Below are 15258 nucleotides of genomic sequence, written 5' to 3' on the forward strand. Positions count from 1 at the left end.
TGGGGAGAATATCAAGTTGTTTCCAAATCAAAAGGCAAAAAGTCCAAGTCAGTCATTAGCCATGTTTTCATTCAATTGTCAAGCAAATTTGAAGTGGACTTTTGAAATGTCGCAAAAAAAAGAAATGCGAATTAGGCGCATTTCCATCAACTGGTTTGGAGCAAATTAACTCGGCTACAGCGTAGTTTGGTCAGAAGTTAGCGCTATAGATGGCTGCAAAAGAGTAGAAGTAGAGATTGCGAACCGGAAACAAAACAAGTCGACTTGGCCATCTAACCATAACTAACCCATCTACAAGAGAAAAATGGAGAGAGTTCTTCAGGGATTAGTTTCAATTGGGCAAGTTTTAATAATTCTTTCATATCCACTAGTATTGGTCATGTTTTCATGCTGTCCAGAGACGAAGACAAGCATTAGCATGTTAGGGTAATATCCGAGAAGACGCTGACGGCAGAAACAGCTGATCAGTCATGTGAGTTAAATGTTCACTACGTCAGAATTATTCGGTAAAGGCATTTCCATTATCCAATTAGCGCATCGACTCTTTTTCAACGAGGCAAAAAACACCTCAAGCAAGCGTTTTATCCAATTTTGTGGTTTCCATACAGCTTTTCACATACGATACTCCAAGATGCACATAAAATATGTGAATGCTATTGTATATGCTATTGTTGGGAGTTAATTCATGAGTACACTTAATTGACTTTTAACTCTTCTTCTTTTACCAACGCGGATTCACAGGAAGGTGTTTACATAGCACAACATTACACGGACATTCCAGGTGTCATGAGGACACATTTTACGTTTTTCGCGTATCATTTGTACGCCACACAACAAAACTACGGTAACGTCCGCAGTTAGGTTTAGGTAACAAAACCACTTTTTTAAGTTTTGGAAAAACGTCATGATTGGGCTAAAAATGAGTACAGAAAACACATCATAAACATCACTAAAGAACACGTCACAAACGTCACTAACATAACTTACAAAACAAAACACCAGTCTCGAAGCGTTGCATATACTTACGCGGTCAGTACGGGTACAGACTACATGCTTTTACAAACGACACACCAAAAGCAAGAAAGGCATTCTGATTGCACCCTAAATGATATTGCGCATTATCGTGTTATTCATAAGCCTTTTCCTGTGAACAGGCTTCTTTTGCGCACTGTTGATACAGCTGTTGCCCTGTAGCTTAATGAGCTAAACAGGCACAGGCACCCCGCAATTTTTGTTGCCCCACGGCGGATTAAAAATAATAATAATAAATCTGAATTACATCAGATTATATTGTAGCCTGTGTGGTATCAGATATCTGAATGTCATAAACCGGATGCCTGAATTGCATAAGCAGGCGTGTTGGAGTCAATTCTGGAGAAAATGAAATAGGGTGCAGATATTTTACAAGAGGCAATATTGATGTGTAATAGTAAACTAGACTGAACTACCGATTAGTCTTCACAACTGAGTCTGACAAAGTTTTCTTGATCCAGAAACCTCCAGGCAGATAGACAGATTGCAGATCGACTGGCCTGAATCATTTTGAAATCAGCTCTCTACATTGTGCGTTATAGAAAAGGTGGAATAGTTTTATACTGTGAAAGCGACAGGCATGCAGGTCTGAATGATAACTGGCCAGTGTGTTAAATTCCTGAATTATAAAAGTTATATTCCCAACTGCTCCCTGATAGTACTGCTGTTGATAGAGAAGATGTTTGATCAAACCACACAGGTTATTTCTTGCCTGCAAACCTTCGGGTAAATTAAATTTAAAATGGATTTGTGGTACAGTACTGACAGGGGGGTATTTTCCACATGGCATCATCAGATTCGGGACACCCCTAGGCCTACTTCCATGAAATTATTCTACAGTGCCTTATGAGTTAGGAATTGGCTCTTTTTGTAGAATTTAAATTCAAATTTAACTTTTAAAACGTCTTGATCAGGATTTGAACTATTCTGTTACAGTTTAATCCAAAGTTATGCAGTAGATTGATTCTAGATCTAAAATCTGCTAAAGCTTTGAGCTTCCTGTCACGGGCTCATGAGAAACCTGTCACAGTGTCTAACATCCTTGACTGAATCTTTGATGATAAGAAGTAACTCATTTAATCCCATTCACCTGCTTGCAAAACTGTAGTTTATTTAATTATATCAGTGGATTACATTTTTATGGCATTACTTCATCCTGAGTTTCACTGTGGTGAGAGGTCAGGTTGGTCCGTCTCCGCACATACGTCACTTATGTAACCTTCTCTGCCAGCTCTGTATGTTTCCATTCCAAATAAGACGGATTGAAGGGTAAACACATTATTGTGCTTACATTGCAGAATATCCCACTACCTGTTTAATCAAATGCTTCCACCCTTTCAGCAAACACTGTGCACACACTAACAAACACACCTTCTGTAACAAACCCAGATGTATTCCTCTCTCTCAGGTGGAGATTTCCACAATCGGGCAGCGCTTCAGTCCTTCAGTCTGGGTTATAAATGGTTCTCTGTAGGCTGAACTGAGCTCCACAATATAACAAGTCCAACCTACAGGCTTCATCTGCAGCCCGCCAGCTTGTTGGCACGCATGTATTTTCTTTAGTGTGGCATTTCAACCAGTCATAATGTCACAGTGGACTGTTTTGTGTCTCTGTACAAGTAGAGCTGTGTAAAGGTGCTGTTATAATTTACCAAGTTTACCCAAAATACATACATTTTTCGTAATAGCTGTATTTAGCAATGCAGAAAATGTTGGCTTTAAGTGCAACATCAGCCTCTTGTAAGTCTGCACTTAGGCACAGCAGGGCTTTGAGCTAAATGCTAATGTAGCAATGTTAAAACGCTGAGGTTCAGCAGGTATAATGCATAGACGGTATATAAGAAGTGGATGTAGTCACCGTGACGTCACCCATTGGTTTGGGGACTGCCGTTTTGAAGCCTTGGGTTTGGCATTTTGGCCGTCGCCATCTTTGCAACCAGAAGTGACACAAGAGGGTGGAGCTAAGTACAACCGAACGCTGAATAAGACATTTTTTGGTCACCAAAAGGTTACAATTAACTTTCACGAACTGAAACACACTGTGAAAGAAAGGATTAAAGTTCTAAGACGAAAACACGGACAACTCCCAAACCGGAAAACAAAGTGGTAGCGACTTGTCAATCACAAGGTAGCCACAACCTAAAGCATACCCTGCTTTATCATCTACCTACACTTGAAACTAGTGATTGAGACCATAAACTCATGTCTACAATGTTTACTGAGGTAATAAATCAATTGAGAAGTACGGTGACTTTTGCATAGACTTCTATACAATCTGACTTCTTTTTGCAACCAGGAGTCGCCCCCTGCTGGCTATTAGAAATAATGCAAGTTCAAGGCACTTCCTCATTGGCTTCGCTTTTCCAACCCAGGGGTTCCCCACTGGTATAATGTTACCTATGTTCACCATCTCACACGATTTGCTAATTAGCACAAAACACAAAGTGCAGCTGAGGCTGGCTGAGAACGATCTTAGTTTTGCAGGTATTTGGTCATAAACCAACGTATTGGATCATGTGTGTACCAAATTTCATGGCAAACCATCCAATAGTTTTGGAGATATTTCAGTTTGGACCAAAGTGGTGGACGAACCGACCAACATTGCCCACCCTAGAGCCATGTTGCTAGCAAGGAAGGACGACGATTCGGTGTCGTCCGATACTAGTATTTTGATTCTATGGTGTGATGCCTCTTTTTTTGTCTTACCTGACAGATGGGTATTTCCCTTGTGGCTGAGGCCATTGGTGTGGAGGGAGGCGGAGCGAGACAGGGGTGCGCAGCGGGTAGGAACGGGAACAAAGGTTGGGTCCAAATCCAGAATCAGCTGGTTCAGCTGCTCTAAGGACTCGTCAAATTCTGTGTTTAACGACGACATATCCTCTTCTTGTGTAGTACTGACGGACTGAGTGTTGTGTGTAACATCTGTGTTTTGTGTGACGTTGTGTGTGTTGTCCTCGTCCGTCAGCCCTCTCTGCACTGCTTCCCTGCTGCTGAGTCCTCGAGGCAATGTGTGAGGAGCTACCAGAGGCGGCGGCCTCTCTTTCCTCACCCTGTTCAACTTCTCTTCCCCATCAACTTGAAGGTAGGTTTCAGTTACGACCTCAACCATCTGCTGCTGCCGAACCCAGGAGTGTGTGGAGTACTCAGCATGGGCTGATCTTTGTGTTTCAGGCAGGTTCTCAGAGGAGAGGGAGCAGACGCTGCTTGAGCTCGGCAGGTCTGAAGCAGGAGCCGTTTCACCATCTACTTCGTCCTCATCATCTAATATATCAGTTTCCCTCTCGCTGGACGAAGCCTCTCCATTGATAGTGTGTCCCAGTCCAGACTCGTCTCCAGTCATCTCCCCCTCCCCTCTGCCGGCGGCAGCAAGCTCCGTCATGACCTCCAGAAGAGGCTGAACTATCTCAAAGTCCACCCCAGGGAGCAGCCTCCCTGCCTGGGTACACTTGTCCCGTGCAGCCCCTCTCCTCTGTCCGGCTCCGGTCCGCCCCTGTGAGGCCACAGACAGGCCTGAATCGCTGCTGGCAGATGGAGCTCGGTCACTGCAGCTGGGGCTGCTGGTGGTGGTCAGGTGGAACGAAGACCCTTCCTCACTACTCTTCTCCCTCACTCTGGCATACAAGCTGACATTTCCAGGGTCCAGGACATGAAGTGGAGCTGGGAAGACAAAATCAGTGAGGTCAGTAGAAGGTTAATATGTTAACTGAAGAGTGAAAACAGATGCAAATGTGACCTATAGAAGCAAGGGGGTAGGTTTGGTGTCAGACATGAGGAGGACATGATGAAATCAAGGATTCTTCAACCACAAAAAAGCAAAGACAAACTTTTCTAGCTTCTTTCTAGGAGAGTATTATAATTAAACATTTTCACCTGTACATTAAAATATAAATTAGGGCTGCTTTTCTTTACTGATTTCATTATCAATTATTTTCTTTATTAATTAATTAATCAATCATGTGGTCTAAAACATGTAAGAAAACGCTGAAAAAGACCCAAAGATATTCAATTTGCAATAAAAAAAAATGATAACAAAGAAAAACAGCCAACATTCACATTTAAGAAGGTGTAACCAAAGATAGTCTGCTTAAAAAAAGACTTAAATGATAAATCAATTATCAAAATTGTTTTAGATGTAATTTTCTTTCCATCGACTTTTCCTTTAATTGACTAATTGTGTCAGCTGTAATATAAATGAATACTTTTCCCTAAAAAGTTGCAGCAGTTCCACGAATCAGAGGTTTACAGCAACATATAGAGGCAAAAGTTTCAAAAATCAAAACGCGTATTGCTGTGACCTCATGCTAACAACTGAAGGGGATGTAAAAGCATAGTAAATCAAAGTTAAACTGTAAAAATGTTAACTAAAAGCAGAAATTACACCTTTTGTACTGGAGATATTCTCACTACATATGACTCCATACCTGCACCGCTACTGTATATGATTCACTATGACACACACACATACATACACACCACCTGTTGGCCCACAGCCATCACTCCAGACACACTCCATGTAGATAACACAGAGCCCCTTTGTGTGGGCAGGCGGATGCATACGTGTGTAGTTTGTGTATATGTATGTGTGTCACGCAAAGGACGTGTCTGTCATAGACGTGTACCTGAGGTCAGATAGAGCTGATTGTACACACACACACACACACACACACACACATGTTGGTATACTTTAACCATATGTAGCAAGAACAGAGCGTCTTTCTAAGTCTTACAGCGAGTTAGAAACATACTAGAGCTGGAACAATTAATCAATCAACAGAAAATTTTGATAATTGATTAATTGTTTAAGTCATTTTTTCAAGCAAAAATGCCAAACAATTGTAAGGATTTGTTGCTTTTATCATCAAATATGATAGTAAACTGAATATATTTGGGTTTTAGACTTTTATTTACATTTTCTGGCTTTTTTTAGATCAAATAATTCATCAAATAAATGGAAATTATCATTAGTTGCACCCCTAAAACATACTAGACATATAGCGTATCAGAACTAAACAAGCAAGTTCTTTTTCCGATAAAGGCCGTTGCGTTCGGATGAGATAAGACTGCCTCGTACAGTGACTGCAACAATACATACAGTGCATACCAGAGCTGTATGAGCACAGCCTCTTAAGTCTAGAGAGGCAATAAAACTCAAATACCAGACATGCATGGTAAACCTCACAGCTGGTCACACACAGATGCACAGAGTACATTCACACACTGATAAACACTCTGTATAACTTTCACAATACTGTCAGAACTTCAGTTAAAAAAAAAAGACACGCACTAAAATGCCAAACTATAGCATCAAAAAGCAGCTTACTTACTCACTCACAGGCAGTCAGGGGGAAACTTTCACTGTTCCCACTGCGGACTAGAAACAGGATGGAAATACTTTGCTGAAGCCTCCCTTAGGAGTCAGAGAAAGAGGAAAAGAGAAACAGATGACCAGCTGAAAGGAAAGAGGGGGCAAGGACGAGGACAGAATGAAAAGGATGAGGCGACAAGATAGAAAGAGACAGAGAGAGGGAAGACTGAAAAAAGATCCTGACCAGCTTAGTTGCTCCTCTGCTGTCGTGCTCTCAGGCTGCCACAGGAAGACAAGCAAAGAACATTCTTTCTCTTAAGGTGCTAACAGCCCCCCTGTATGCATCCCCCCCTTCCTCCTACTCTCTCTTTCCCCTCTCTCATGTCACTCCTTCCTCGCCTGCTCCGTCCCTGCACTACGAATCTCCGCCTTCACCGTCACTGCAAAAATCAGCCTTGCTTTGCCTCATCCCTCCTCCTCTTTCCTCCACCCCCTCCTGCATCCTGTCCCGGGCTGACACAGGTAGTGCAGAGAGTGTGTGCGCTCATGCATTTTAAAGGGGGGAAAAGCAGTAGAAGGAAAAACCAAAGGGTGGATCATTCACTAGACTGCATGCAAGCACACACACAGGTGGAAGAGTTTGTGCAGAACAACACAATGCACTTTCAAGAAAAGAAGCACAAGGACCTTGAGCTGGCCAAATATGGAGAGGGGAATGTAAACATGGGGGCGGGCTATGGAGAGACTTGTAGTGCAGAAGGGGGAAGGGGACACATTGGACAAATTGCAACCTGCAACTTGAACCTGAAAGCAACACGCTTTAGCGAGAAAAAGGGAGATAGAGGAGAAGAAAGAAGATGGGGGAGATGTAGTGATAGAAGCAGCGGAGGGGAGGGGTGTCTGAGTGGGCCGAGAGGGTAAAGTAGAACCACCTGTGGTTGAAAACAACATTCTTGCAACTGGCTGCGTTGCTAACTGGCTGGCACCCTCATTACTGTATGCTCATGTGCATGCGTGTGTGCTGGCGGTTAAACGTAATGGCCATGTGTGTTGTTTGCGTTCACGTGAGCGTCTGTGTAAATGTGCGTTCAAATGCCACTTTTCCGCGTTTCTCGGTCCATCTAAATTACATGGCTGGCAGAGCAGATTTAGCAACAGCATAAAACAGCTGGAACTGAAAAACCTCAACTGCCGCTTTAAGTGATTGTTTCAGCTGTCTGGGTGTGTGTGTTTTTGTGTTGGTGTTTTTCTGTGTGTGAACGGTTGTTCTAACTAAATGGAAACTCTTTGACAAACAGCCGCCTCCAAATCCACAGGTCGGCTCTGGCCGCTGTTTAGATGATTGCCGTTACGCCCATTCCCAGGAACGTCTTTGTGACCACAAGAGTTGTAAGCTGTCGCTCAGTTGACCAGACAGTTACCCACAGCACTGACCACAGCGTAGGCCAGAGTCTAAACAGACCTTCTCAGAGACTGGATCTGCACCCACAGAGGGATGCAGCTTCTGAAGAGCAGCCAGAAGTACATTAACTGATTTATTTTGGCCACTTTGGGGCAGAAAACTCTAACCTGACCCGCCTGATGGTTTGTTACACAGAACCATCTGGGAAGCTTTCATGGGAAACTGAAAAGGGCAGGCACTTTCAAAAAACACTTTGCAGGTGATTGGATGAACTATCTGTCAATCAAACTCTTGCCGAAGCCAGTCGGGAGAAGAGCGAAAACATCTTTTCCTTCGTGAAAAGCCTTCAGTGCCGTTCTTTGCTCTTCTTTCAATGAAGAAATGCTCTCCAGCAGGGCCGGCTCTAACCCCTTTGGTGCCCTAGGCAAAATTTGGATTTGGAGGCCCATTTGTCCGTCTACATCTTACATCCTGACCCATACTCGGGCTGTTGTGATACCAAACAACCCCACCGCCCATCACCCTTGCCCCAGTGCGCACAGCCACAGTGTGACGTTCACGAGTGCGGCCGGACAGATGAGAAAGTGTGAGAAAGAGAGTTACAGGGTTGAAAAGTGTTTTTCTTTCTTTAAGCGTCTTTGAGATCCTAAAAAAGCGCTATATAAGTTTAATCTATTATTATTTCTTTCTGTATTTATTTTATTTATTTGTTAATTTGTTACCTCAATACAGAAAATGAGAAAAGGTGCCCACCGGCATATTTTATCTTTTTTAGAGGGCGACCAGCGCCCCCCCAGAAGGTGGCGCCCTAGGCGACCACTTATATGGCCTATGCCTTAAGCCGGCCCTGCTCTCCAGTTCTGATAGAACTGATGCTATTGCAGCATCTATGCTAACCTCGCCATGATGTTTAGAACAAACAGTCGCCCCTCTCTGTCGTTACCCAAACACCTAAGCCACGCCCGTAGCTGCGAGAAGCTCCACACGGGATGCTTATTGGTCCGTGATCTGGCTTGCCGGTCACAAAGGCATTACTTGAAGCCTGACAAGATGGATTTTCATGTAATATGTGATCCTGTGATTCTCGCGTGATCTCGTGACATGGCGAGAATCCAGCTGCCGTGCAAGGAAAAGAAATATCCACAACAAGCTAGAAAAAAAACTGTGACATGCCATCAAGTTGTTACAGCATGTTAGCAAACAGCTGCCTACTCCCACATCCACCTGGAGGTGATTGTGTCAACCTGATGAATGTACGTCCAATATTCACTCTCCTTTTAGCACCGTTTAGGTCTCTACCAACTCCTGAGGGAAATATCCGGCTCTTTAGCTGCTAAATGCTCCACTTTCTTCACCAGCTAGTTTGGTGTTGGGCAGGTATTGTACAGTGGGTTTATTAGAGCTTGTTTGTTCAAAACAGCTTCCCGAAAATACAGAGACTGTACTAGACAGTGAATCTGCAGTCAAACCAAAATTATAAGCTAAAAGAGGCAAAAAAAAGCTCTGTAGAGCTGCAGAGTAGATGATAATTCGTTGTGGGTTCAGCACTGAGTACGATTGATTTTACATTACATGCAGTCTTTTAATCCATGCTATAAAATCAATATTGGTTAGAGGACCTTTAAAGAACTATACCTATAATGTTGCATGTTTTATTCCATTTACTACTAGAGAACATGTATACTTAAAGTGGCTATAATTGATATTTTTATAATAATGTATCAAATGACAAATTGAATGAAATTGTTTTTCAGTTGCAGCAGGCAGCGTCGACATGGTGGAGCCTTTATCAGCTAAAGGGACAGATATGTCTCTCAGGAGTTGGTGGAGACCAAATAATTTGTTGTGAAGGAGGTAAGACTTACAAAAACATTGGTATAGTCTTTAAAAAGTCAGAAAGCAGCCCTGGATTGGCATTCTAGTTTCCCTAAGAATGCCATGGAAACAGAATAAAGGTCACCATTATGTAAGAGCAGAGCAGACAAGTTAATTTAGTCTTGAAATATATTGTTTTGCTGTTAAATCCGGTCTAATAATTAAGTCAGAGACACAGCAGGGATCCAGAACAACAGGAAGAGAAAGTGAAAGAAAGAGAAACAAGTGAAGTTATCTGTTGAAAGGCATTAAAATGCACCTCACCTGTTTCAAGAGAAGACGTGTCTTGATATGAATCTCGTCTGACCAAAGGGTCCAAGGTGTCATAGTCCACCGTCACACAGCGTCCGTTGTGCCACAGCTCTCTGCCTGCACATGGAAATGACAAACAGAGCAGCAGACAAAGAGGCAACGCTGGTCAGGAGTCAGTTAAACAACAACGACACACACACACACACACAATAACACCAGCTGATGCAAGATCTCATTTCAAATTTGATTTAAGAGCTGTGAGCTTTAATTTTGGTTTTGCTTCTACCTGTGAGTGTGTGTGTGTCCAACTGTGTAAGTTTCTGAATGTGAGTGTGTCCTGGTTTTCCCCCGCCTGTGTGTTTTCCCGTATACAGTATCTCCAATCTGAATTCCTGTCAGATGTGTGTATGTGATAACTCCTCGTATTGCTTCCTGTTGAGAGGCGAGGAGTGTGATTGTGGCGCTGAGGGCCAGTTTAGCCGTTACGCTCTCCCTCCTGGTGTCCAACACTGCCCCCACCTGGGGGACTGTTTGTTGATGTGAATGAATATGTTTTTCATTCATGAGTAGAGAGTGTGTGTGTGGTGTGTGTGTGTATGTGAGTGTGTGTGTGTATGTGAGTGTGTGTGTGTGTGTGTGTGTGTGTGTGTGTGTGTGTGTGTGTGTGTGTGTGTGTGTGTGTGCAGATGTAATGTTTCAAACTGAGTCATTTCTGTCTCTTCTGCTTGAATTAGGAGACAGTGATGTCTGGTGTTGTCTTTGTTCATCTGCAGCACTTGTAGCCCAAATAATGTGTCTGTGTGGATGAGTGTTGGTTGTGCATGTGTGAGGGTGTGTAGTTCTGGGAGTCCAGGTGTTTGTATGAGCAGCGGTTCCCAACGAGGGGGTCGGAACAAGATAAAGTTGAGAAGTCAAGACATAATTGACAGAGGAAAAAAAGGCAGAAATATGTGTTTTTTTTCTCTAAATTATTGGATAACTTTACTTTTTCAGGATTCTAAGAGTTATTATTATTTATTTTTTTAAAAGAAAGAGCAAGAAAACATATAATATTTAATATACAAATAATTATTTTGTTGAACGTGACGATTGTTTTAAGGGGCCACAAACTAAAAAGGTTGGGAACCAGAGCGTTAGAGAGGATTTGTTTTAGGTAAATGTACATTTTAGCAAAAGGTTTAAAGGTTCAGTTCACTTAAATTACAAAAAAGACATTATTATACTTATCCCTAATGCTGTCTGGCCATGCAAATAGCTGAGAGTAGAAATATTGAGATATAGATGTTTCAGATTTAATTACATTTGAAAAATGTTCTTCAGTATGAACAACGTCCCAGTTAGGGCACGGTCACTCGCCTGCATGGATGCAGGCGAGTGAACATCGCCTGCCAAAAGTTATCTGCATTTCGGATGCAAAGATGCGAATTTGCTTCGCAACCGGAAGCAAATATCTTTCCGCCCCTTTGCTCTCATAGAATGGGAACGAACAGGAGGCGAATATTAATATTGTACAGGTGACCGCCCCATTACTCTGGACATTCCACGGACGTCACTATTGATTGTTTATTGGAACTAATGTCCAACTAACATAATCCCTGTGAAAACTGTTGTACAAGTTTAAAAGTCAAATTTAAAGTCGCCATGTGTAGAAATGCAATTATTCCGTCTTTCATTAATATCTGATGGCATATGTTTTTAGAAAAATGAAATAATCCTGATGAAAATTGGTGCAGTCTATGTGTTTCTTCACCTCAGTATCCCGGGGTTGGATCTATGCATGGGAGGTGGGAGGGGTTTGATAGTACCAGCATAAAATATGTCAAAACCCAATACTGACTTGCCAACCATTCGTCTTTGTAAACTACTCACGACTACGCTGTGTATCGAACCTTAGTGTCGAAAGTGTTGTTAGCCCTAGAGATGTCAATATCAGTCTGTCTGTCAGACATTCTACGTTCTGTTATCCAGTTCACTGTAGTAATGTTTGTTGCTGCCCTTTGCTTATGCATCTACAAACTTCTGAAAAAAGCCTACCTGTTATCTTTTCAGGGCCGTCAGAAAGCAACAGCTCCACTTTTCCGTCTTCTGGGAACCGGGAATCTGGAATATTAACAAACATCGGACAGCTGGACAGTTAACATGGCACACTGAACATTTTTCCATGAGTACTTCACACCTGCACTCCAGCACAGCTGATACTGGGTCCAAGGTTAGTTTAGGCAGGTGATGTTTGCATTGGAGGAACACCGGAAGATTTATCGGTTACTGATTATGATTGGTATTGCAGCATAGTGTGATAGTGGCTGAAACAACAGTTGGCATTGTGCAGGGTTATAATTACCTTCACTGGCACAGTCGAGGTCCGCCTTAAAGAAAGTGAGGGTGTGTCCGTGCACGAGGCCCGTATGAAACTGGAGACGGAAGACGACCTGACGGCTGGCTGCCCGGCTGTTTTTATCATAACAAACCACCTAAAACCAGACAGAAGATGACACACTACTCCTGTACGTGCTGCTCTAATCTGATTCACTGGGATTAATTCCTTTCTGTTGCATAGTCAGTATATTAAAGCAAAATAAGAGGTCAGTAAATAACTACTTCCTGCCAATTTTGGTTTATGAATAACAACTGTTGAAGTTGTGATTTAGATTTTATTTTATATTTAGGATTTTTTTAGTATTTATGTCTTTTATACTTTGCGATTTATTTGTTATTTTTTACAAGTTTCCAACATATTAGACATTACAATTGAGCAAAAAATGGTAACGCTGTATTCTACAGGTCCTACATTTCTGAATAATTTCTCTAATGATCTCCAAGAATTTTCCTGGAAAGAAGTGTTCGATTTGTTGCCAGTTATATAGGAAATTTGTCTATAGGCAAGCTTTTAATTCAACCTATATGGAGAATAGTTTCCAATAATAGATACATAATTAATTAAAGGGGACATATCATGCTAATTTTCAGGTTCATACTTGTATTCTGGGTTTCTACTGGCTTGTTGAATCACATGTTTTCTGATCCAGACAGCCCACAAAAATTAGTAAAATAATCTATACATTCACAAAAAGGCAAGTCAAATAGGGTTGCTGCAAGGTTAGCTTCTAATGGTTCCCAATAATGAATAATTTAAAATTTGCGCCTCATACTGCAGTAGTAATCATTACTTTTATATATAGACCTAAATGATAAAGAAAACTCATAATAAAGTACATCACTACTCACCATGATGTCCCCTTTGAGCAGCTGTGCTGGCTGGAGCACAAAGTAGAGCCGGTCTGTCTGGGCTGCATTAACATGGCTGGAGGTGGATATAAACACAAATTACACACTGTATTCTATTCTGAAAACATCCTGCTAGATTATTATGTGATTTGATGTGATTTCTTACTAGACTGCTGATGTGCAAACAGCTTGTAGACTCTGGTAGACTCTCAAGAAGAGACAACATGCTGCATGGGAAGAAGAGTTTCATCACAAAAGATGGCATTCGTTCGAGAAAGAAATGTTCGGCATAGTTCAAGAAGCATATCAGTATAGCAGAGCCGTTGACTGCGACCCGAGTCAAATTACTTTTTGGACGTTACATGTTTTAAATTATAAGGATCATCTTTCCTTCGTCTTCCTCAATAAGATGAAAAGAAGAATACAGTATATGCCCTGTATAGCCAGCTACAGCTATTTATCTACTTAGCTTCCTCTAACTCAGATCAGACATCTGCTCCTTACCCCCATCTGGTCTTATTTTGGGAAGACCGTGAAGAACAACGCAGAGGAGGAAAGACGGAGAGGGACACAACCTCAGGCCTCCCTTTATCATGCTCCCCAGCATCCACACATACCTGAAGAGCACAGAGAAATGTATTCATGCTGTTTACCCAACACAAGTATCTCAAATAACTTTATGACTGGATAAAAGTGTGGTTGTGTTGTTCATCAAGTCCGTCTCTTTGTTTCACAACCTTATTGTGGCTTTATTATAGTAACTGTTTCACAAGAGGATAAGTCAGGTGATTAATGACCCTGCAGCCTGAGGTCAACAGTCACAGCAGATCCCTCGGTCTACATCGAAGATCAAAGGCTATAAGACCTGAACCGCAGTTGACCTTTGACCCTGCAGTGATCCTGCTCAATCAACTCTCTGTTCTTACCGTTTTTGCGAGGGCGTCATCAGAGCGGACAGTTTGTCATTGTAGAACCTCCTCATGGCAAAGTGGTCGAGAGAAAGGTCTGCACTGAGAGAGAGGCATATATTCAGATGGTGATGCAGATTTAACACTCCTCAGTTCACCTAAATATACCTGAAGGAGTATCTTATGAAGGACCACAAGAGTCACGTAAATAGTATTAAAGCGTTTCATTGATTAACTAATTGTACAATAAAAATAGCCATTAATATATTTGTTTAGAAATTGATTTATTAATCTATGAATAAATGGACTAAATAAATCACTTTGTAAACAAATCTATTAATGTATCCATACAGATACAGATTTTTATGTGGTGAGGTTCTCTGAGATTTCTTCCTCCGATGGGCCAGTCAGCAAAAACTCGTGCTGCAGCCAAACCGACAAAGGAGTGATTCACTGATGAAGACCATGTAATACAGTATGATCGAAAGCTCTAGAACAGCTACTGAACAGACCTTGTAGTGAGATTGTTTTCTCGACCACAAGTCCACAAGTCATGTCAGGTTAAATTTTGGGGGCGTAATATATGTATATTAATTATTGCATTGCATTTGTATTCCCCACATTCTTCTTCCATGACAGAACCTGGCGCCTACATTACCCACAATGCAACTCAACATCTGACAGCTCAGTCGGAGATTTGTGTGTTTTAGGCTGTAGGCTACAATTTTTTTTCGCATATGCAGTAGTACTATCCAAGACCTGGAGATATACTTTGGTGTTTTAAAGGGCCAGTGTGCAGGATTTAGTGGCTTCTAGCGGTGTGGTTGCAGATTGCAACCAACTGAGTGTCCCTCCATTCACTAGTCCCTTTCCTGCACTACTGCAGGACTGTAGTAACGTGAGCAGCTGATTGCAAAAACGTGGTAACGCCGTTTGCCTCGCTCAGAGGCCATCCTTACCATAAAAACACTACTTTAGGAGCAATGGAAGTCAGACAGTGGCTGGCAGCACCACGGGTCTGCACTCTGCGGTTCACGCTACCGCATTCACAAGCGTGTTGGAGAACTACAGTGGCCGTCAGGTTGCTTAAAAACGTGAAAGGCTCTCTAGAACCAGTGTTTGGTTTGTCTGTTCTTGGCTACTGTAGAAACGTGGCGGACTCCGAGGAAGAGGACCCGCTCCCTATGTAGATATGAAGGGCTCATTCTAAGCTAACGAAAACACAACGATTCTTGGTTTCAGGTGATAATACACTAATG

The 15258-nt window shown here is 42.1% G+C and overlaps 1 protein-coding gene across 2 annotated transcripts in view; it reads right to left on the minus strand.

Annotated features, from left to right (window-relative positions):
* Nucleotides 1-15258, minus strand: part of LOC141768206 (tensin-3-like) — a 65333-nt gene that overhangs the window by 41105 nt on the left and 8970 nt on the right. Inside the window, exons 6-13 of one of the 2 annotated variants that reach the window (XM_074636294.1) lie at nucleotides 14018-14101; nucleotides 13596-13708; nucleotides 13258-13318; nucleotides 13092-13167; nucleotides 12208-12337; nucleotides 11901-11966; nucleotides 9879-9983; nucleotides 3739-4689 (exon numbers count right to left, since the gene is read on the minus strand). In XM_074636294.1, coding sequence (XP_074492395.1) covers nucleotides 3739-4689; nucleotides 9879-9983; nucleotides 11901-11966; nucleotides 12208-12337; nucleotides 13092-13167; nucleotides 13258-13318; nucleotides 13596-13708; nucleotides 14018-14101 — 1586 coding nt within the window. The remainder of the gene's footprint in view (nucleotides 1-3738; nucleotides 4690-9878; nucleotides 9984-11900; nucleotides 11967-12207; nucleotides 12338-13091; nucleotides 13168-13257; nucleotides 13319-13595; nucleotides 13709-14017; nucleotides 14102-15258) is intronic. The other variant, XM_074636295.1, reaches the window with a different exon arrangement.

Source organism: Sebastes fasciatus, chromosome 5, assembly GCF_043250625.1.
Source record: "Sebastes fasciatus isolate fSebFas1 chromosome 5, fSebFas1.pri, whole genome shotgun sequence".
Lineage (NCBI taxonomy): Eukaryota > Metazoa > Chordata > Actinopteri > Perciformes > Sebastidae > Sebastes > Sebastes fasciatus.